Consider the following 24823-nt stretch of genomic DNA (forward strand, 5'->3'; position numbering starts at 1 on the left):
TTGGTAAGATTAAAGTCAGAGGAGAAATGAAATGTATACAGCAGCAAGCATGACAGCAGGTTGAGTAAGGGAAGAACAGTCTATGTAATTTTTAAGATTAAGTTAACAAATGGGAAAAATGTAAATACAATTAAATTAGACGATTTAATTAACAAAAAGCTGCATAGTCACCAAAAAGATGAATTGAGTGCCTGTTAAATGAAATTTCAGCACCTGTTTATAAATGCTGTAAGCGCAATGAAATGGACAGCACAGCAGAGAGTGCCACTAAGAAATTATACCAAATGGATTAAGCTTTTGAAGATTGTCATTCAGTCAGAAACAAGCTTATATAATAAAATTAAGGAATTTGAAATGTGTATGTAAACGTAGGGGATACATTGGCCCTAGTTTTGAAGGAGATTGATTGGCAAATGCTGTGTGATGTATTCTTTGAGAAATGTCATCATACCAGGAAAGCTCTAGCAACCATTTGGGTTAACTAAGATCATGTTTTTGCAGCAAAGCATTAAACATTGCCACATTATCTTTCTTCTGTTCTTTTCATGTAGAAATTATGTTTATTTTCCATAAATAAATATAGTTATAAGCAGCAAGAATTCATGATCCTGTGACAATGACTAATACTACTAATAAGACAGCTTGTGGTGACTGAAGTAATGACTTCTCTTAAAATCCCTATTGGCACCAAAATGATCAGCAGTAGTAGAGATAATACTTTTGTAATTTGAGTAATATTGTTTTTTTCCCCCATAAAGTTTTGTTAAGATTACAAACTTTACCTGGTAATAACAAAAATGGTGATCAGTCACCATCAACTGAGCAAAGAAATGGCTCAAGTCAATTAAGGGAAATTATTCTGTATTTATTCAGTGTTACTAGCTTTAATAGCAGCATTATTAAGCTATAAAATGCAAATTGCATAAAATATGACATAATAATATGATAAAAGAAATATTATTCAAAGTGATTTTCATTTCTATCTCACTCCTTTGAAAGCAGAACATGGCTTTAGTGACCAAAGGAAGTCAGAAGATAAGGACTGTAGAAGTGCTAGCTAATGATACAAAGGAAGTGACTACAGGACAGACAGAACAAGGGCCTAGGACTGCATGGAAAAAGCACAGGGCCTCCTACATGCTGGCTGACTTCTATTCTTTCTGCCAAAGTGCTCCTACTGGAATGTGGGACACTACATGATTACAGTGAAGTCAAGTCTGAGCAGTTTCTGATTCCAAGATACTAGTCCCTCAGCACATCATACTTTCTTATGCTAGTCTCTCTGACTGCTATAATTTCTCCCATTTCTTTAACTGATATTATCCCTTAAGATTCAGGTACAAGGTTAACTCCTCTGAAAGGCATTCCTGACTTTCTGGAGTTGTAAGCAGTTCTGTTTAAACTCAGATCACATTGTATTATAATTATCTGTTTATTCTTTTATTCTACAAGATTGTGTTCTTGCAAAGGCAGGGACCTAACATGTTTATTCATGTATGCATGCTGAGAGTCCAACATATAGGCACTCAAAGCAGTTGATGACTTTGTTTTGCAAATCAACATATTGTGGACTGTTATCAGTCTCTACTATATCAACTCAATTATTTGCACTGAAAAAGTGAAAAGAAGAGTATTGAACAGAAAACACTAAGCATGTTCTTAAAGAGTCATTAATTAAAAATTGCCAAGTGCTTATTCACTTAGCATAAAATCGGCAATGATAAAATGGCCTGTATTGATACGGGGCCAGTAGACGATTTTGAGAACTGGAGTCCCATCTGGAAGTCACTTAACCGCAGGAATCAGTACTGCATTGGTGGTGATAAGGGATACTTATATTTTCCAAGTGATTTCTAGATGACCTGAGCATTTAACACCAATCAAGGGTCTAGACTAATTTTTTTTCAAACTGCAGGATTCCCTCTTAGTGGCCTGTGAAATCACTGTAGTAAGTCAAATCGGTATTTTTCTTTTTAAAGTGAAACATTATAATTGAAAATACTATATGCACTGCATGAGGTAAAGATAAACATTGTTCCATGAAACTTGTTTTAGTATATATGCGTTTTGCATTGTGGCTTAATATCACCTGAATTGTGATATAAAATGAATATGTACCCATATAGATAGAAAATGTATTTCTTTATTTGTGAGTTATGATAAAAAGTTTCAAAGTTATTGGCCTTCAGTGAAGCTCACTGAAGTTTTTACATCCCTAGCCGCTTTTCATATTTTATTTAGAGATAGGTGCTTACTAAATTGCTCAGGGTCTCACTAAACTGCTGAGGCTGGCTTTGAACTTGTGATCCTCCTGCCTCATCCTCCTGAGCCAGTAGGATTATAAGAACGCACCACTGTGCCTGGCTGAAGCTCATTGCAATTTAAAAGCAAAAGTAGAATTTCTTCCCCTTTCAGCAGATTATTAGGCAATGGCAATAACAGTAGCTAATATTTACTAGAGTACTACTATAAGCTAATTACTATGTTAAATGTTTTACATGTATTATTTCATGTAACTACCTTAAAGCTAATTATTATTTATTATCTCCACTTCACAGATGAGGGCTGGAAATTAAGATGTTTCCTAAATTGCTTAATATCACAGTAGTGGGGCTGCAGTTTTGATTTGAATGTAAGTGGAATGAACTCTTGACATATTGTGACCTGAGCAATATGTGGTCCTGGTCCTGTCTAGTAGGGACTGGCTGAGGGGACTGCTTCAAAGAAGAAATAATGCAGTTCCTTTCCCTCATGGGAATACACTGTTGTTCAGAGCAGGAGTGTTCTCTAAGCACTGGTGTTTTCTCTCTACCCTGTTTAGACCACACAAAGGAGAGAAGGAAAAGAGATGTCTAGGTTAGAGGTGGGGGAGGGGTAGGATAATGTAACCTTACACCTAGCCAAGTGCATGACACAAGATAAATTCAGTCAATGCTGCACGGAAATGGTACAATACTGAGCTAATTCTAGTACCAGTTGTTTTCTGTGTGACCTTGGCAAAGTCACTTAATCTCTCTCAGCCTCTTGAAATACCTATCCTGGAGGTTACTTTAAGGATAAAATAATACATGTAGAGGAACTTAAAGGGCCACAAGAATGAAAAAGATGGAAAATCAAAAAGCTACCTTCATAACTACTTCTCTATTAAATTTTGGTATTTAAGAGGCATTACCAATTTTCTCATAGTATTTTTCTATTTTTCTGCAATTTCCAAGTTGTATATATGCTTTCTCCAGGGAATTCAAAAGCTCTTTTAACTTTAAATGAAAAATGATGTAATTAACATCTTCATTTTTAAGTGGCTCTTTAAAAAAAAGGGATATAAGCCCCTGTCTTATAGTTCACCAACAAGCATGCTGAATGCAAAGGGATCACCCTAATTGAAAAAAGGTGGCAGTCAATCTCTGACTCATCAGAGCAGGAAAGGAACACAGTATACATATCATAAGAAGAAAACAAAGAATTAAGAATATATAATAATGAACAGAATGAAAAAAAAAACAGTGAAAATAGGAGAGAAAAAAGGAAAAGGTTAAGAGGGAGAATTATGAGATAGCAGGCTCTTCCCATACAGGGTAAATTGAAATTTCTGGGGAAGTGGTATTCAGCTCTTTGGATATCTGTACTTGTAGGTAGGTATAAAGAAATGAACTGCTTATAGGGCATGGAGGCGTCTATAACTGGTCTTGCTCTGGATCATCTGTGATGTTCATGTAATAGGGAATCTTTTGAGACCTTGCTTGAACCAGACCCAGAAGAGAGAAAATGCAGCTCTAGGGATCAGAGGATATTGAAGTTGTCAGGAAACAGCAGTACTTCTTTTGATTAGTCCTGGGGACACTGGAAGATCTAAGAGGCTTGGGGAGTGAAAACTTAAGAGATGGAGGAAAGGATGAGATTTGCATTAAGCTTAAGATGCCAGAAGGATAAGTACTTGGTTAGGAGCAAAAAACTTGTGACAAGGAAATACCTTAAGTTCATGGTAATTTTTTCAGCAGAAAACATTTGGGAAGGGTGTCAGAAATAATAACTATAGCCTCAGACATGCACAGAATGTGTCACAAACAAATAAAATAGATGTAATCCAAAGATGTTAGAACAGCCTTTTAGGTACCTTTGTGACTAGCAAAGAATGGATTCATGATAAGAATATAACCACTAGTGGGCATCCTTTTGTATGAAGGAAGCCATGAGCCTGAGGCCAATATAAAAAAGAAGATATTATAGTTGAAACAGAAAATCTAGGAGTCTTAGGTAAAAACATAAAAGGAGAAATAAGTTAAAATTTGTATATAGGCCACTTAGCCAAACACAGGAATAGATAACATGTTCTTGTTAAAATTTAACAAAGGCTAAATACAAGAGCAGGGTGTTGCATGGGAGAGCTTCAACTAACTAGACATCTGCTGGAAGTGGAATTCTTCCAAAAGATGAATGGAAAATTTACTAGCTTGCCTTTCTGAAAACACTGATTGAGTATCCCTAATTTGAAAATCTGAAATCCAAAATGCTCCAAAATTAGAAAATTTTTGAGGGCTGACATGCTCAGAAAGTTTCTGATTTTGGATTAGGGATGCTCAAACAGTAAAGTCCTTTCAAATATTCCAAAATGAAACAAAAAACAAACAACAAAAACAACAACAAAAAACAAACTAAAAAACCCTCCAAAATATGAAGCACTTCTGGTCCTAAGCATTTGGGATTTGGGATAAAAGTTACTCGACCTGTACAGGTAGCAAATGAAGCAATAAGGGAACTGCAATCTTGAACCAACAGAGATACCAGGAACCTAAGAAGAAAGTAATTACTAAATTTTAAGTTCAAATTCGCTGAGAAAATAGTGATGGAGAGTATGAAGTTTTATCTTAAACTACAACAATGGGTCAGAAAATAGCCATTTGTGGGGCTGGGGTTGAGGCTCAGTGGTAGAATGTTTGCCTAGCACATGTGGGGCCCTGGGTTTGATCCTCAGCACCACATAAAATAAAATAAATGTACTGTGTCCAACTACAACTAAAAAAAAATATTAAAAAAGAAATAAAGCCATTTATTACTATTATGATTGAAATATATTAAAGCACTAATCCCTAGCACCTCAGAATGTGACCTCATTTGGAAATAGGACTGCTGCAGATATCATTAATTAAGATGAGGTCATACTGAAGTAGGGTGGACCCTAATTCAATATGACTGGTATGCATATAAAAAGGGGAAATTTAGAGACATACACAAAGGGAGAAATCCCTGTGAAAATGAAGACATAGATTTAGGTGATGCTTCTAAAAGCCAAGGAATGTCAAATATTGCCTGCAAATGTCCAGAAGCTAGGAGACAGGCATGAGACAGATTCTCCTTCACTGTCCTCAGAAGGAACACCTGATGACACCTTGATCTTGGACTTCTAGCCTCCAGAATTGTGAAATGACATGTCACCTAATTTGTGGTACTTTGCTATGATAGCTGTAGGAAATTAATACAGTGACCTAAGAAAACTTAAAACAGGTGAAAGCTCTTCAGAAATCCTGAAATTACAGAAAGTTCTAATGATGTAGGTAAAAAAGTATCTAGTACGATTATCAGGAGATGTACATGATTTTCAAAAGGGAAAAAAAGTAAACTTTGTAAGATAAAGAGTTTATATTTATCCTAAACCAAATCTAGAATAGATTATTAATGAACTCTCAAGTCATGCCAAAACAACCATAAATTTTTGTGATGCAGATAATATTTCAAAAGATTAACAGATCTTCAGTTAAATAGATTAGCAGAGTCTGGTGTGGCAGTGCCTGCCTATAATCCCAGCTCCTCAGGAAGCTGAAGCAGAAGGATTGCAAGTTTGAAGTCCAGCCTCCTCTGCTCAGCAGTTTAGCAAGACCCTGTCTCAAGGAAAAAAAAAAAAAAAAGAAAAGAAAAAAGAAAAAAAAAGGCTGAGCTGGGGATATAGCTAAGTGGTGAGTGCTGGCCTGCCATGTACAAGGCCCTGGGTCCAATTAATTATTAGTACTGAGGAAAAAAAGAGAAGGTGGGGGAGGAAAAGATTACCAGAGAATTAGAAATACATGGATGGGCCAGGTAAATTTTAGTAGAAAGACTCATAGCCAATAAAGACCAACCTCTTTCTCCAGAGACTTATATTATTTTGCTATAGGCCTTTGTCCTTAGTCAACATTTCTTTTTAATATTTATTTTTTAGTTTTAGGTGGACATAATATGTTTATTTTATTTTTATGTGTTTGTTGCTGAGGATCAAACCCAGTGCCTCATGCGTGCTAGGTGAGCGCTCTACCACTTGAGCCCCAACCCCAACCCTAGTCAACATTTTTTTTAAAGCAATAAATCACATGATAACAGTGATCAAATCTATATATGAGAATGGGTTTGTAAAAACATTTAATATGCTAGTAGGCAGAGTTGGGATCCAAAAGTCTGGAGTAGTCACCAAAGATGTTATTTTGTAGGTATAGCAATAGTAACTTAGGGTCAAAGAGCAACCCTAAATCCAGTATACTAAGAACAATAACACATGCAAAGCAGACACAGGGATTTCAAGTGCTATTAATCCCAACCTGGGTTAATCTTATGGGATTCTCCCCATAGTTAATGTAACTTTAGGTAGCAAGAACACTTACAGAGTTCTGTTTTGATTTTGTAGATAATCCACAGATGGATGAGGATGATGAATGGACTACATAATTTAAAGTTTTTAGAAAACAAGAGAAGAGTTTTTAAGTCTGAAGAGCTGATGTGATCAATTAGACTTGGTTTCTAATTTCAGAGTTCAGACCTAGGGTCAACATGTAAGTTACATGGTAGATATTTAGATCAAATAAGAAAGAACTTTTTAACTAGAGTTGCTATCATAGGCAAAGGGCTATTTGGGGGAAAATGAGTTACCTATTATTGATGATTTTTAAGCAGAACCAAGCTCATCTAGTTAGTATGTTTTCAAGGAGATTAAGCATTATATGGGAATAAGAGGAAGAGTCTAAGATTGTATCACACTACTGTGAAGCAGGAGGACTTTATATTCAAGAAAACTGGCCTGGAATTTCCTCTGCAGAGTGAAAGAATCTCATGTGAGCTTCCAGAGACCAAAGTGAACCACTGTTTGGAGCTTAAAAGAGCCACTATTTTTTTTCTTCTATTTTTTCATGCTAATAGCTATAGCCTAGGGGGAAAAAAAAGAAAACATGATCTCATTGTATCTTATCCTCTCAACTAATATTCCAGAATACAGGAGTTCTTTGGAGGCGTAGCTTTGGGTCTGGTATCACTTTTCCGTATATGTTTATAATTCTGTGGTCAGTTGTTATGGCACAGGTCTCAAATGTCCCCCAGGAGTTGAAAGCTTGGTGACCAACCTGGGGTGCTAATGGAAGATGGTAGACACTTTAGTGAGCCTAATGGAAAAAGGTAAGGTCACTGGGGCATGCCCGTGAAGGGACTATTGGGACCTCATTCCCTTTCTTTTGGTTTCCTGTTGCCACGAGGTGAGCAGTTTCCTCTACCGTGCACTTCCACCATGATGTTCTGCCTTACCACAGCCCCAAAGGCAACAGGGCCGAGTGACCATGGACTAAAACCTCTGAAACTGTGAGCCAAAATAAATCTTCCCTCCTTAAAAGTTGTTTATCTCAGGTATTTTGTCACAGCAACAGAGAGCTGACTTCTCTACCCTATAATAAGCCTGGAGCATTCCCAGAGCTAATTCCCCACTTAGACATATTACCCTCAGCCCCTTATGCTCCCAGACTCTTCAATATGAAGACACCAGCAATGATTATGCATATTATCCCATGAGTCTAAACTCTTTTGTCATCATACTAACAGTAACAAATTTAATAAATTCTTAGTATTCATTTAGAAGATAATTGAGAACCATTTGAACCATAATTAGTTGATTTTTAAAACTCTACTAATCTAGAAAAATGTTTTCTGCTTTTAACCTTGTATCAGTGCTCAGTTATAAAATCAATCTTACTAACCTCCTCGAGAAAAGCTATTGGATGGGTTTACATCCAAATGTCCTGGCACTACCTGCTTAAGCACAGTGGACATTCTTGAAGTCCTCCTTTCAGTCCCTAAAGTCAGCCAAAAAGAAGAACAAAAACCATGTCGTTTGGGTTAACATTACTCAAATGACAAAATTTATCTTTATGTGTAGCATGTCTAATTGCTGCCAAACATTGTACTTTTTAAGTACCCAAAGCTTTATTAGAGATAACAAGGCAGTGTTATTATTTCATCAAAGATAACACACATTTGCAAGATTACAGGGAATTAGGTTTGGCAAGTGCAATCAGAGAATTTAATGATAAATGAAGCAAGGCATGCATGGTGTTACTTTACAAGAAAAGCCACTTTCTGCTTATGTTGAGCTAATTCAAACAGCTGATTAAGCCAGAGACCAACTTCTCAAGTCACATGCTCCTGTGTCTAACACATTAGAGTTACCTCTACATGAACCCTTTGGGGTTCCATCACATGATGACTGAAACAGAATATTAGTACAAGTCTTAATGCCTTCATCCAAATATAGAGAAAACAAACTGTACTGCAAAATCATAAAAGGCTATAGAAATTTTGGGAATTTCAAACTTACACATAATTGCAATAAATACACATTTAATGAATTGATGTTCAATTTATACATTCAATCTCATAATATTATAAAGTTTGGGTGAAGATTCTGGAATAAGGGGGGGGTGACTTTATTTTCCCTATTCCCTTTCCTATACTATTTTAAAAAGGGAATAATATGGTTACCATTTACTAAATATTAATAGTGATAATCTTGCATTCTAAGTAAAAGACCCTCCAGGGTTAAAACTTTTAAGAGGTCATGTGGAAGGAACAGTGCAAGTAATTGAAGAGACTAACATTAGGAACAATCTGACCTTTCAAAGTAGTTATCAAAGAGAAAAGTATTAATGACTCTTACCTGGAGACAGGGCAAGTGGTGGCCTGACAGTAAGGGTGTTGTTGCCTCTGAGTTTCTGATGGACAGAAACTGCATTCAGTAAGGCTTGCAAGTACTTTTCTTGTTCTATGCTACTGGAAGATTCTAAAGAGGAGGTAGGAGCTATACAAGGAAAAGATATTGGATAAAACAAACTGTCTCTATGTAAATAAAACGAGCTTCTACATATATTTGCTTATACTTTCTCTAAATAGTCTTGTGTTACCACACCCAAATATAGAAACTAGCCCCACTTAATGCCCCAATCAATTAAATGGCTAATCCCATGATTATGGTTTCACCACACCTACTTCTCAATTGCTTCATCATCCTCCCAGACAGAGCCCAGGTATGGAAAACCAGCACAGGGCTATCCTTCTAAGCACTGGTGTAGCTTCTCATTACCCAAGTAACTCAAAATGAAGATTCACAAACAACATTTCCTTGATAATCTCCTTCAACATCCTGTTCATGCTATTTTTTGGGAGCAGAGGACAGAGTGGATTTCCTTGGCATCCCAGAATGGGCAGAAGCAGGAATTTCCTAATACCACAGCTTTATTCCAACTTTGCCACGCAGGTCTAACAGGGTATATAAGGTTGCAAGGGCTTAAGGGAAGAGTGGAGGAAAATGGAGAGAAGATAAGAGCAACTAACAGATTCCCTGGTCTTTTCAAAAGGGAAAGCTGGGAATAGTGGTATACACCTGTAATCTTAGTTACTCGAGAGGCTGAGACTCTGGACTGCAAGTTTGAGGTCAGCCTGGGCAACTTAGTGAGACCCTGTCTCAAAAAAGTAAGGGGTTGAGGATGTAGCTCAGTGGTAGAGTACTTGCCTACCATCTATGAGGCCCTGAGCTCAATCCCTAGTTCTGCAAAAATAAATAAATACAAAATAAAGTAAATTTAAAAATGGGGTGTGGGGAGGCAAAAATATACACAGATTAAAAACAACTATGAGAACAAATTTGAGTTGGAGGGAATATGAACCTGGTTTATGTGGCACTAAACAGAATCAATGAAATTGGCTCAGTCACTTATTCACAAATTTTCTTTATAACCTGTACAGAAAATAATTGACATTCTAAACCAACTCTGAGGCTATGATTATACTTTTTTTTAAACACATGCCTTTATTTTATTTATTTTTATGTGGTGCTGAGGGTCGAACCAAGTCCCTCACATGTGGTAGGCAAGTGTTCCATTATAAGCTACAACTCCAGCCCCCATGGTTGTACTTTGTACATTCTAATATGACAACAAGGATATGACACATTGTCATTTTAAGTACCATGAAAAAAAAAACAACACTGCCATTTAAACTATACTATTTCTTTCTCATTACATCCATTCTAAGATGTATCCCAATTTCAAATACATTAAAATGTGAGCAAATGTGTGAATTCAGTAAATTAATATTAAAAAAATCAAACCAGGGGCTGGGACTGTGCTCAGTGGTACAGCACTTGCCTAGCACATGCAAGGCCCTGGGTTTGATCCTCAGCACCACATAAAAATAAATAAAATAAAGATATTTTTTCCAACTACAACTAAAAAATAAATATTAAAAAAAGAAATCAAACCAGATGTGGTGGTCCACTCCTTTAATCCCAGCTGAGGGTGGCAAGTTTGAGGCCAGCCTCAGCAATTTAGTGACACTGTGTCTCAAAATAAAAAATAAAAAAGTACTGGAGATATAGCTCTGTGGTAGAGTATCCCTGGGTTCAATCCCTAGTACCAAAACCAAACTAAAACAAAACCCCCCCAAAACCTGTGGAATAAGCCTCATTGTTTTTTTCAACTACAAGCTTAGTGAGATGGTCACCAGTATTCCTGAAGTGATACTTTATGTAACTTACATATGCTTATTTTCTATTATACCTACTATGTGGCTTGGGAAGATTCCTTAGAGCAGAAATTGGTACAAGTCAACTGCCTTTTTATATCTGTGCTGAGACTGTAAGCCTGGCTGAATATAGCATTATGTGTATGTTGACCTCAATCAACCAAATAAATGATCAAGGATACACTGGCCAACTTTTAGGAAGGAAAAGGATAATAAAGGAGAAACTGCAAAAAGCACATGGTTCTATCTGCTCAACCATAGATTTTGAATTTATTTCATTTCCAAAGGGGGGAAGAATGCTGTCATCCCCAATTGGATCTGATATCTTAGTGGCCCGTGGTTTACCTTAATGAACATCTATTATGAGGCAGAAGCTGAGTAAAGTAAGCCAAATGTAACTCTGACTTTAGACACAGTACTCACAATATTATCCCCAAAAGGGACAGCAGCACTTATTTCCCTAGTTTTCTAAAAAAAGCTCTAAGAGCTCCTAAGGCAGCATTTTGATTGTTAGATTGCTGCTGCTGCTGTTTTGCTTTGTGTGTGTGTGTGTGTGTGTGTGTGTGTGTGTGTGTGTGTTGTAGGGATAGATAGGAAATCTCATATCACCTAGGTCAGAACCTCTACTTGCCTCTGAAGCTGTTAAATATATTTGGATGCTTCTCAGCAGAAAGGAAAATTGTTGATACAATCTAGTTTGTATTAGTGGATGCTCTGGTTTGCTGGAATGAAAATAGCCTATAATTAGACTTTACTATACTAATTTTCATTAAAATCAAAGGTAAGCCAGATATATTAAGATGTCAAATTCAAGATGGAGCCCACACTGACAGATACGATTCTTACTTTGGCTGTATGAGTGGGAGAGCTGATGTGAGACAGGCTTGATGAAAGGGAATGGCTGGCATTTGCAGGTCTTCACTTTTCTACTTTTCTTTTTTTGAGAAAGCTAAGTTGACCAGGCTGGCCCCCAAACTCCAGTGATCTTTTTGCCTCTGCCCCCCAAGTAGCTGGGACTATAGGTATACACTGCCACACCCAGATTTTTTAACAGCTTATTTTTAGGAATACATTTAGTAAAAGGGTCAAAATTGTGCTCTAGAGAGATGCTTACCGGCCTGAGGGGAGTTCTGAGATTTGAAAAGACCAACAACTCCCTTCCCATGGAATCCTCCAGATCGGAGGAGCAGAGTACCACTTCTTGAGTTCTTCCAACATACAACAGGCAGGCGATTGTGTCGATAGCAGCGGGCTACTCTTGGTAAACTACTGTCCTGTACAGCTTGAGGTACAACTAAAAGGCCAGGATAGCTTTAGGGATTTGGAAGGGAGAAAGGGAGTGTTTGGGTTGGAGAGGAAGAAAGAAATGGGTGGGGGGAGACAGAAGATATAAGAGTATGAATAGCATACCAGCACAGTAATTTTTTAAGATTCAAAAACACACTGGTTGAAGGGGTAAGACATATTTTAAACATGAAACTTCATTTCAACTCTTTGATTCTTCGGGGCTGAGAAGAAAATATGAAAACAGCTAACTCATTCACCCTCACCCACCAGTCTGTAGTTTTTCTTTTCTTTCTTTCTTTCTTTTTTTTTTAAATGAGCCTCTTACAATGATAGCGCAGACTTTTGTGAATAACCTAAGTTTAGAAAATAAAAATATTCAAAACTTTACAAAGCTCTTGACATATCATATTTCATACATTTGATTCAAACGGATTATGAACTCCCATTTGAACAACTAATAAAAATAAATAAATAAATAAAATAAAAAAAGCAAAAAAAAGAAAATAAAAATATTATATAATATTTATTCTGTTCCATGTACAGCCAGAGGAAGGAGAAATTGTGCTCCATTTGTCTACAGTGTGTCAAAATGCATTCTATTGTCATGTATAACTAATTAGAACAAAAGAAAGGATTTCTAAGTATAAAAAGTGATATACACATATGGTAAAAAAAGACTAAGGAAATTTTATATATAGTATTTGAAAAGTTTAAAATTTCAGGGTTTTTTCTATTCTCATATACCAGGGTTAATATTTTGTAGTAATGTGAATATAAAATACATGGGTCTGTCTTTTTTATTTTTAAAAAACCATGTAAAAAGATATTTTACTTATATGCAACTTGGAAAAATGATTTCCATCCCTTTATTTGACATTCCTATGGTTTTGAAAAAGAATTTGTACTTCACAACAACAAAAATTACATAATATTTAAAAGGTTTCTATGGAGCTGAATATTTCCCTGTCCTCATACACTACTTTTCCTCAACTTGAAATAAAAATTGTAAGATTAGTGAATTAATGTCAACTTTATGTGAATGACAAGTCAAATTATCAACAACTTACAGATCACTGAAATGACAACAGAGAACAAAGCACACCAATAATTAGACTGCCTGAGATGGTGAAATGATTAAAAATCAAAACTAAATGATTTTTATGAGAATGAAATGTTCAAACATCACAATGAGTTTAAATATTTTATTAACATTACATGTTGATATGTACTTTAAAAAGATTAGCTCATAAAGTTGTAGGATATGATGTTATGGAAATAAAAAAAATGTAAGAATTCCTTGTTTTACAGATTAGTAAGTATAAGAAGATAAGCAGGCTTCAGAGCCATTTCTTTATTTAGAAATATTACACTAAAGGGATTTTATACATTCACAACCACTAATCTAGCATCTTTTATTTATTTATTTATTTGGTGATTTTTTTTGTGGTGGTAAAATATAACTACATAAAATTCACCATGTTATCCTTTTTTTAAAGTGTACAAATCAGTAGTATAAAGCATATTCACACTGTTGTATGACCACCACCAATATCATTCCTAAAAATTCTAATTATTTAGCTTGATACAATCCAGTTTACAGTCATGAAAATCACAGCCTTCAACTACTTTAGTGAATGGCAAATTAAAACTTACCCCACCTTTTAAAAGCCTAGCACTCCTAGTACTCTGGTATTCTAGGAAGTTGTAACCTGTATTTTATTCATACCAAAAACTGTTGAGAAGACTATGCTGTTGACACCATTAATCATTCAGGAGGACTGAAAAAGCACTTCCATTATTAGAACTCTTTATTTCTAGTACCACTTTAATGTCTGTTCTCCCCTAACTTGCTTCTATATACCATGATAATGTATGTTAGGTAAAGGGAGTAATGTGTAATGGCTGCCTCAGTAACAGAGACAGAACAAACACACTCCTTCACTCCTTGTAGGGCTGTCCATTCCTTCCACTGGAGTACCACAGACCATGCTGTGCTACATATAGGATCCAAGGCTCTCCTGCTCCCACACATGCTGGAGTGACAGCTTGATAGCTCCTGGTGCTGGGGCAAAGAGTGGGAAGACTGAAGACCGCTAGAGGTACTCTTAGTAACAGTCTCATTTAGTAATGAAATATACCAATTACCCTGCTACCACTCTATCAAACTTCCCCTAGAGCCTTCAGATGTAGGCTCAAGAGTAATAAGCCTCACGGGATAGACTGGGCTTCAAAAGCTGCCGTGGAAATTTTTAAAACAAGGAATAGCTCACATGAACGGTTAACGAACGGTTAACACAAAAATGAAACTCATGCCACTAACACCTATGTCAAAAAATGAACCATTATCAGCATCTAAGAAGACCCCCTGTGTTTCATCCCAATCACTGTTTCTCTTCCTTAAAGATTACCTTTCCTGATTGCTAACAATATGGATAGATTTGGTCCATTTCTGAATTCCAGATAAAAGAAATCAATGGAATTTGTTCTCTTGTTCTGGCTTCTTTTGCTTAATATTGTGAAATCCACCCATATTACTATATAAAGATATAATTTATTCATTTTCATTCCTGTATAGTATATTACTATTTATTTTTCTGTCCTTATGTTGATTTTTGTGCAGTTTGTGAAAATATATTGATTTTGTTAAGAATAATGTTGCAGGGGCTGGGGGTGTAGCTCAGTGGTAGAGTGCATACTTATGCATGAGGCCTTGAGTTCAATTCACAGCAACAAACCCCACAAAAACCCCAACCAAAAACCCCAGAAACCACTCCCCCCAAACATGTAGTAATAATAACAATAACATTGCCATGAACATTCTTATAGACATCTGTTAGGAGCACATGTGTATTTCTGTTACAAATTCTACTCTATCTAAGAGAGAATTTTTGGGTAATAGGTTATGAACATGTTAAGTAGCTGCTTCAATGTTTAGTAGATGCTACCAGGTAACTTTCTGAAGTTGTTTACCCAATTTACAGTCCCAACAGTAATAAGTGAGAGTCTAATTGCTCAACATCTTTACTAGCACTGTGTATTGTCAGTCTTAAATTTTGGCCATTTTGGCAGGTTTATATAGTTATCTCACTGGGATATTAATTTTTAGTTATCTGAAGATTAGTAAGTGGAGTGTCTTTTCAGATACTATTTTTTTACTACCAAAATATTCTCTTTTGTGTTTGTTCAAGTCTCCTGACATTTTTATTGCCTTTTATTCTTATTCTTAGAATCACCTTTTAATCTAGTATACAACACTCCTTAATTTATCAATTCTTTATGGATAATGCTTTTCCTGTCCTAAGGCATCTTTCTATACCTCAAGGTCATAAAGATATTCTTCTATATTTTAGGACTTTTTAATTTAATTTTAATTTTTTTTTATACCAGGGATTGAACTCAGGGGCACTTAACCACTGAGACATATCCCCAGCCCTTTTTATTTTGAGACAGTCTTGCTAAGCTGCTTAGGGACTAGCTAAATTGCTGAGGCTGGCTTTGAACTTGCAATACTCTTGCCTCAACCTCCTGAGCCTCTAGGATTACTGGTGTGTGCCACTGCACCCAGCCAGGAACTTTTAATTTTTTATATGCAGATCTACAGGTTAATGGGGATTGATTTTGTTTACATTATAAGCTTGGGATAAAGATTAATCCATATCTATATCTATATCTCCAGCACCATATATTGACAACTTTCCATTCACTGCTCTTAAGTGCAACTTTTACCCTAAACCAAGACAAATCTTGGGCTGTTGCTATATCCCTTCTTTTGTTCCACTGGTCTGTTTGTCCATCCTTGTGCTAACTGCATACTATCTTAATTACTGAAGCTTTACAAAAAGTCTTGATATACTGTAGTACTATACTGTAAGGCTATCCTTACTACTCCTGGCCTTCTGTATTCTTACATAACTCTTAGAATCACCTTTTCAATTTCCAAAAACCTTTTGCTAGGATTCTAGTTGTGATTTCATTGGATCTATAGACCAATTTTAGGAGAACTTACAAGTATGAAAATATTGAATATTTGAATCTAAAACATGAAATATCTATTTATTTAGAGCTGTAATGATCCTCAATATTATTGTGAGTGTTCCATATAGAGGTGTTGCACATCTTTCATTGGATTTATTCCTAAGCATTTGATGCTTCTTAGTGCAACTGTAAATAGTATCAGTAAACAGCATCATTAAAATATCAAATAGCATCATCTTAAAATTTCATTTTTCAATGGTTTGGTTTGGATACATACATGACTACTAGAATGACTTTATACCAGTAACCTACTTTACCTGTAGATTCCTTCAGATTTTCTACATGTACATTCGGATCTCCTGTGACTAATGACAACTTTATTTTTTCTCTTCAACCTTTATCCTTTTATCATTTATTTTTCTAGTTCTTTTTTCACTCCCCAGGACCTCAAATGCAACACTGAATAGAAGTGGTGATAGAGAGCATCCTTGTTATCTGATCTCAGAGGAAAAGCTTTTTACCATTAAGTAAGTGTTGCTATAAGGTTTATAAGACAGATTAAGGAGCTATCCCTTTATGTCTGATTTTATTCAGTTCTTTTTAAAAAAATCATAAGTGTATATTACATCTTATAAAATGTTTTCCTATATATAAAACCTTATTACATATTTTTTCTTTTTAATTTTGTTAAAGTACCAAATACAGTCAGATACACTGACTGATCTGCCTCTTTATCTCCTTCTCCCTTGACTTTTCTTGCTAGGGAGAAACCCAGGCCCTTGTGCTTGGCAGGCAACCACTCTACTATTGAGTCACGCCTCCAGGCTCACTTTCTTTTTATTTATTGGTTATTTTTAGTTAGATATGACAGTAGAATTCATTTTTACATAATTATAAAAGCATGGAATGTATCTTGTTCTAATTTAGTCCTCAGCACCTCTCCTTCCTCTCCTCTCACCCCACCCATTGCTCCCTTCCCTCTACTGATCTTTCTGAGGCTTACTTTCAATGTTAAGCCAATTCTGTATTTCTGTAAAGAAATAAACTCTTCTTAGTCTTAATGAATTTCTGTGTGTGAAATGAATCTTTTGTTAATCTTCTTTATTCCTAGTAATGCTTTATACTTTAAAGTAAAGATTTATACTTTGATGTTTATATGATAACAGCTTTTATTAAAGGTTTTATGTTTCTTTAATGAAAATATTTAAATATTTAAATATTTACAATTATTGATATAAATTCACCATCTTACTACCTGTATTCTGTTTGTCCTATGTTTCCTTTTCTTTCTTTTCATGCATTCTTATGATTTATTTGTTATTCTATTTCATTCTAACAATTTGATAGATATATATTTTACACTGTCAAAAATGTTTTTATAACAGGTCTTCTAATAAATTGTCTATTAAGATTTTACTTTGCTTCTGACAGACTAAAATAATAAATAAAATCTCTTTTCTCACTGGTGAGCATAATCCTGATAGCAAGCTTCCCAATCATCAGGACATCACATCCTGACAACACTACTGATACCTATCTACAAAGAGAAATAAGAATCTCAGAAAAATTGCTGCATATTTAGTCCCAACTTTTTAGTACTTCATGCAAAATGTTTTTTTGTCCACAATCTCAAATTATATTCTCAATTAGTTTCTCAATTGTTACACTGGTATTTGTACATTTAAGTTGCCATTTAAAATGCCATACCTATAGTTCTTTTGGAGCAGCAGGGCTGAAACTAATAGTAACATGAAGACAATTTTCTAAAATATGTACAAGGCTTAAAATTTACAAAGTGGCTTTGAAGCTATTTAATCCAAGCAGGAATATATACATACATAAAAGAAAACGACTTACCAGGAGATGAAAGTGACTGAACTTGTAGAATGGTGGAATATAGTTTTAGAAAATATATATTTACTTATAGTAAAGAATGAAACAGAGCCTAACATTTGAAAAGCAGCAAGAGGCAACAAGAATAGAAAAAAATGTGTTCATTTATATTATTAATATAATTTAATAAATATTCGAATTAGACAGCATACAAAAGCTGTGCCTACACCTGGGTTAGCAAATTACAGACTGTGGGCCAAAGCCAGTCATATCCACTCATTCTTTAATGTCGCTTCTGTCGCAGAGCTAAGGGGCTACAATAAGAGACTTTATAGTTCAAAACCTGAAATTATTTTATCTGTCCTTTTACAGAAAAGGTTTTGGGATCCTAGGCTTGTAGCAGACTTCACTTTACTTTGCTCATGTGTCTGAGCACATCCTTTTCTTTCTTCATGTTGTATTTTTTTAAAAAATATTTTTATTAGTTTTTGATGGACCTTTATTTTATTTATTTATTTACAGGTGGTGCTGAGAATCAAACCCAGTGCCTCACACGTGCTAGGCAAGTGCTCTACCACTGAGCCACAATCCCAGCCCCTTGCTTCATGTTATCTTTGTGCATGCTAGAAAAAAACCAAACTGGGAAGAGAGACATAAAGGATATCCATAGAGGAGATAAACACTTTGTCTTTCACTGTCTGACCTAGCACAGCACTTTTTGGTGATACACGTATTTTAAGAATACCAATGATATGCTTTTTCATTCTGCATAAAAAGTATCTCTAAAATATTTATCTCTCTTTTCTGGCACTTTTATTTATCTCTGGATTACAGATGTAAACAGCCCATTGATGACTCAAACAGGAAGAAAGGAAAGGTTTCTTTTTGGAGCCCACTGATACTTACCTCCTGCACAGTGAATACATCCTGTTGGAGGCAGTGATTCGGAAATACTCCGGTTTTGATCGGGAGGAGCTGCCACTTATGGTTCCCAAACCTAAACGCTGATAGTCTCTGAAACAAGCTTTTTCCACCAACTGTTCCATTGTAGACTTCTCCGAAGCCTTCAAGGTACTTGTCGGGAGTTCACTATCATCTGAAACTATAATGGCAACAACAGGGTTTGAAGAAATAATTAACTCAAATTAAAAAATTCTAAATTTATTATTAATTTTTTTTTGTACTTGGGATTGAACCAGTGGTGCTTAACTGAGCCACATCTTCAGCCCTTTTTTGTATTTTATTTTGAGACAGGGTCTCACTGAGTTGCTTAGGGCCTCACTAAGTTGCTGAGGCCGGCTTTGAACTCACAATCCTCCTGCCTCAGCCTCCCAAATTGCTGCCACTGCACTCAGCTAGGATTCAAAACTTAATTTTGAAAAGAATCTTTACATTAGAGCTTAGGTATTATGTATATCATAAATTAAACCATGTAACTTCTATGAGGAATTATAAATAAACATGAATTAAAATAGCAGTGTACAGTAAGGAAACGAATAGTAGTAATTCAGTTAACTAGAAAATGTCAGAGGAATAATAGCATTTAAGTAATTTCTAAAAATAATAATTCTGAATTAATTGCCAATATTTTTCTATTTTTAATCAATCTTCTCATTAATGCCAAACTGCAGTGATTTCTATATATGACTATAAAAATACCCAAATGTTGTCAGAAGTTAACTGTCATGTCAGTAAGTTTATCTTTAGTAGGAAAGATTATTACCTAAATTCATCATTTGGGTTTCAGTTTACTTTTCAGAGCATAAATTTTATTAGAAATTTCTAGAGTAAGCAGAAGCTCACTAGAGGGAAGAACCTTTTTCCCCCCTTAGAGTGGTATAAGGAAGTTATAGTTCTTTTCTGAAAATTTTTTTTTATTTTGTTGGATGATGTGGTGTACATGAAAAACTCCCTCACAGTTTTGCAATCATGGTTACAGACCTCTTTACGATTTTAGATGTGAAAGAATTTACTCAATAATCAAGTATGTTAAGGGAGGATTAAAAACAAAAGATATTCCGAACTGATACTGTATGTTCTAAAAAAAAAAAAAAAAAAAGAAAGAAAGAAAGAAAAAAAAGATAAAAATCCATGTTAATAACTATCCTACTTTACTTTTCTGTTTGTTTTTAAAGGGAGAGATGTCAAATAAAACTATTGAAGGTTATGGAAATATACTCAAAGTACCAGTGTGTAAAGAAAAGAGATGGCTTTCTTCCATTAAAATTAAAAAGAAAAAAAAAAAAGGATGAAAACCAACAGCTACCCCTGCAAAAATAAGACTTTGCGTTTCAATCTGTGAACTTTGCAATGGAAGATAATCAAGTGCTAGTTTTATGTTGGCCTTTAATTTTCAGAGGAGCAAAGAACATTACACAATTTGTTTTTTTCATGAAATAATTATCATAGAATAATACTTCTTTGTTTATTTGTTTGTTTTTTTGAGACAGGGTCTTACTATATTGCCTATGTTGACCTTGAACTCCTGGGCTGAACCATCCTCCTGTCTTGGTCTCCTCAATGTTTGGGACTATAGGTGCAAAACCATTGTGCCCAGTTAACAAGAATGTTTTTTGTTCCATGAAATCATAAAATCTTTGAATTAGAAAAGTCATCAGGATGGGCAACAGTAATTTTTTTATGGATTTACATATGACTGTGAGAAGGCCAGGGTTCCATCAAACGGTCACTTCAGTAACGAAATGATGGATCTTTACATTGCCCCCAGAGGAAGAACGTAAGCACACCTTCTCATATAGGGAGGGCATGCATTCAGACACATAAAACTACATAAGTTCTTTATCCCAGTAAATTGAAATGGAGACCTTTTAGCCAGAGCTCTCCCTAAAGACAAGGTTTCTTTTAAAATGTTGTCGTTACTGTTACAGGTAGTAGTTATTGTATAATCACTAAGTGGATCTAAAATTTTGATAGGAAAATCATGTAATGACATCCCTCCCACATTATATCAGATTCTTTGTAGTATTAATTCTATAGTATATAGATATTGGGTTACACAGGAAAAAAAATCAGTCAATTTGATATTTGGCTACTGGCTTTCTTCGGTTTTCCCAACTAAGCATTATATTGGCTACCTCAACTATATTTTTTAAAAATATTTTTTATCTGTTTTATTTTTCAATTTTTATTTATATGTGGTGCTGAGGATCAAACCCAGGGCCTCGCATGTGCGAGGCAAGCGCTCTACCACTGAGTCCCAGCCCCAGCCTGTGAATTCTTTTAAATATTTAGCAGATATTTTTTATTATCACCTAAGAATTCCTTCATCTTAGGTCTCCCTTTTGATTAAGAGGACTCACAAATATTTTTATCAAAAGCCCAATCTTTAACTTTGAATATTCAATATCTTTACTTCCTTATTCTTATTATGTTAGAATAAAGTACAGTGGAGTACCCTGTACCCAAATTTTCTATGCAGTGGAGTTTCCTTCTAACTCCTTTTTATAAGACCCATATGAAAATGTCAATGTATAAATTTAGTAAAGAAGTATAATTTAATAAAATATTATCTAAATAACAGAATATGAGGAAAATGATTATATTTTTTTCAGTTCTGATAACTTGGTATTTTCAGTCTTCTCATAAGATCTAGATTTTTGTACATCAAAGGTTAAGTGCATGAGTTTCAAGATGGTGGACCTGAGGGAGGCAGCATTCTGTGTTGCTCTGTGATCCAGATCTCACCTACTCGGAATACTGCATCTCTGAGAATGTTAGAGGACCCCTATACAGCTACTCTCTGCAGAAATCACGTTGTGACCCCGCGCAGGACTCTGGGGCCTCAGTATTCGAGCAGGACCCAAAGCCCGAAGTTCCAGTTCATGCAAGACTCAACGATTGCCTTAGCAGAATCACCTATCAACACATCTGCAGATTGCCAAGACTTCGCTCTGCTCCCATGCAGGTCACTCACCTGCTACCTACCCACAGTACAACGCCATCACCCAGCTCCCCCAACCTCACCAGACACCCCAGTGCTGAAAGCAGACGGCTGCCATCTTGGCTCATCATTCTGGCCATATTAGGTGGGGGCAGTTTCCAGATTGGATCTCCAGGGGCCAGTGGATTTTTGCAGAAATCACCAGGGCTGCGACTACCCGTGCAAAAATCAGAGCCTCTGAGCTCGAGTAACTCGTCTCCAGACTCCGGACCCAAAGCCCACAGTTCTAGCTCATACACGGCTCACGAGCAGCTAAGCAGAAACACCTATCAGCACCTCTGCAGAACTCCAGACTGTGTGCCACTCCCACACCGGTCACTCGACTGCTACCCACCCACAGCACAAGGTCATGGCCCAGCTCCCCCTACATCACCAGACACCCCGGCAGTGGAAGCAGACCAACTCCATCTTGGAAAACCTTCCTCGCCATTTTGTGGTGGGCATGGCTATCAGATCGGATTGCCATTTGAGCAGGTTAAGTATTGTTGATATTGGTCTGTTAACATTGTCCTTTCCCACAAAGGAGAGATCTTGGAACCCTACAAGAGCACTACAAATCTATAGGGTAAAAACAATAACACACCAGATCCACAGAGCTGGAAAGGAAGACACATGAGCAACATGAAAAGACAAGGGAAGAAAGTACCACAAACAAATCAAGACAACACATCATTAGAAGAATTGGAAGCTATCGCAGAAAAAAATGACAGAGAAAGATTTCAAAATATACATGGTTAAAATGTTTTGGGATCTCAAAGAAGACATAAGAGAACAAATACAGGCAGTGAAAGATCACTTTAACAATGAGCTACACAAACAAATCCAAGATGTAAAAGATCACCTCAACAGGGAGATAGAGGTTATACAAAAAACCCAAACAGAAATCCTTGAAATGAAAGAAATAATAAACCAAATTAAAAGTGAAATGTATCACAGAGAAGACCACTTAGAAGATAGAACATCAGACAATGAAGATCAAGTCAATAATCTTGAAAAGAACATAGACCCACACAGTGAAAATGATAAGAAACCACGAGCAGAACATTCAAGAAATATGGGATAACATAAAAAGACCAAATTTAAGAGTTATTGGGATAGAGGAAAGCACAGAGGTCCAAACCAAAGGAATGAACAAACTATTCAATGAAATAATATCAGAAAACTTTCCAAACATGAAGAATGAATTGGAAATCCAAATTCAAGAAGTCTACATGACTCCGAATGTACAAAATCACAACAGACCCACACCAAGGCACATTATAATGAAAATGCTCAACATAAAGAATAAGGAGAGAGAAACAAAAAAGCCACAAGAAAAAGGAATCAAATTACGTATAAGGGAAAATCAACTAGGATAACGGCAGATTTTTCAACACAGATCCTTAAAGCTAAAAGATCTTGGAACAACATATATATATCAAGTTCTGAAAGATAATGGGTGCCAACCAAAAGAATCTTGTATCCAGCAAAATTAAGCTTTAGATTTGAAGATGAAATAAAAACCTTCCATGATAAACAAAAGTTACAAGAAAACTATATAGCTAGAAAACTGGCACTACAAAACATCCTTGGCAAAATATTTCATGAAGAGGAAATGAAAAACAGCAATGAAAATCAGCAAAGGAAGGTAGGACACTAAAGGAAAAACTAATCAAAGAGGAAAACCAATTCAAGTAAAATAACAAAAATAAATATGGCTGGAAATACAAACCATGTCTCAATAATAACTCTAAATGTTAATGGCTTAAACTCACCAATCAAAAGACATAGGCTAGCAGATTGATTAAAAAATAGACCCAACAATATGCTGCCTCCAGGAGACTTATCTGATAGGAAAAGACATATACAGACTGAAGGTGAAAGGCTGGGAAAAATCATACCACTCACATGGACTGTGGAAGCAAGTAGGAGTTTCCATACTCATATCAAATAAAGTAGACTTAAAGCCAAGGTTAATCAAAAGGGATGAAGATGGACATTACGTACTGCTCAAGGTAACCATACACCAACAAGACACAACAATCATTAATATATTTGCCCCAAACAATGGTGCAGCTATGTTCATCAAACAAACTCTTCTCAAGTTCAAGAGTCAAATTGACCATAACACAATAATCTTAGGTGAGGTCAGGCCCAGCAACCTGCGGAGTGACAGAGCTGCCCCATGCGCCTGCAGGGTAGGCGGACCTGCGACCCACCAGCAGAACAGGTCCAGTGGCCTGCTGAGGGGCAGGCCCGCCCCCTCCCCCAGTGCCTGCAAGGTAGGCGGAACTGTGACCACCGGCAGATCAGGTCCAGCGGCCTGCTGAGGGGTGGAGCCACCCCCTCTCCCTGCACCTGCAAGGTAGGCAGACCTGCGACCCACCGGCAGGTCAGGCCCAGCAACCTGCAGAGTGACAGAGCTGCCCCACGCACCTGCAGGGTAGGCGGACCTGCGACCCACCAGCAGAACAGGTCCAGCGGCCTGCTGAGGGGCAGGCCCGCCCCCCTCCCCCAGTGCCTGCAAGGTAGGCGGAGCTGTGACCACCAGCAGAACAGGTCCAGTGGCCTGCTGAGGGGCAGGCCCGCCCCCTCCCCCAGTGCCTGCAAGGTAGGCGGAATTGTGACCACCGGCAGATCAGGCCCAGCGGCCTGCTGAGGGGCGGAGCCACCCCCCCCAGCACCTGCAAGGTAGGGGGACCTGTGACCCACCGGCAGGTCAGGCCCAGCAACCTGCGGAGTGACAGAGCTGCCCCACGCGCCTGCACGGTAGGCGGACCTGCGACCGACCGGCAGAGCAGACCTAGCGGCCTGCCAGCGTGGTAGACAGATCACCCCAATTGGAGGAGGACCACAGCCACTACCTGCCCTGCAAGGGAGATTTTTCAACTATACAAGAGCAATATAAATAAATAGAGGGAAAATTTCAAAAACACAACAGTTTCACCAAGCAGAAAGAAACGCGAGCAGTATGAAAAGACAAGG

General features: G+C 36.7%; 1 protein-coding gene across 6 annotated transcripts in view; it reads right to left on the minus strand.

Moving 5' to 3' along the window:
- SBF2 (SET binding factor 2) overlaps positions 1-24823 on the minus strand; it is a 438265-nt gene that overhangs the window by 37821 nt on the left and 375621 nt on the right. For 2 of the 6 annotated variants that reach the window (XM_081280888.1, XM_081280886.1), the window contains exons 26-28: positions 18805-19000; positions 11918-12114; positions 8942-9082 (exon numbers count right to left, since the gene is read on the minus strand). In XM_081280888.1, coding sequence (XP_081137014.1) covers positions 8942-9082; positions 11918-12114; positions 18805-19000 — 534 coding nt within the window. Of the gene's footprint in view, positions 1-7985; positions 8082-8454; positions 8492-8941; positions 9083-11917; positions 12115-18804; positions 19001-24823 lie in introns of those variants that run through there. The other 4 variants (XM_081280890.1, XM_081280893.1, XM_081280889.1 and 1 more) reach the window with 4 other exon arrangements.

The sequence above is a fragment of the Spermophilus citellus genome, assembly GCF_964194105.1.
Source record: "Spermophilus citellus genome assembly, chromosome: 2".
Classification (NCBI taxonomy): Eukaryota; Metazoa; Chordata; class Mammalia; order Rodentia; family Sciuridae; genus Spermophilus; species Spermophilus citellus.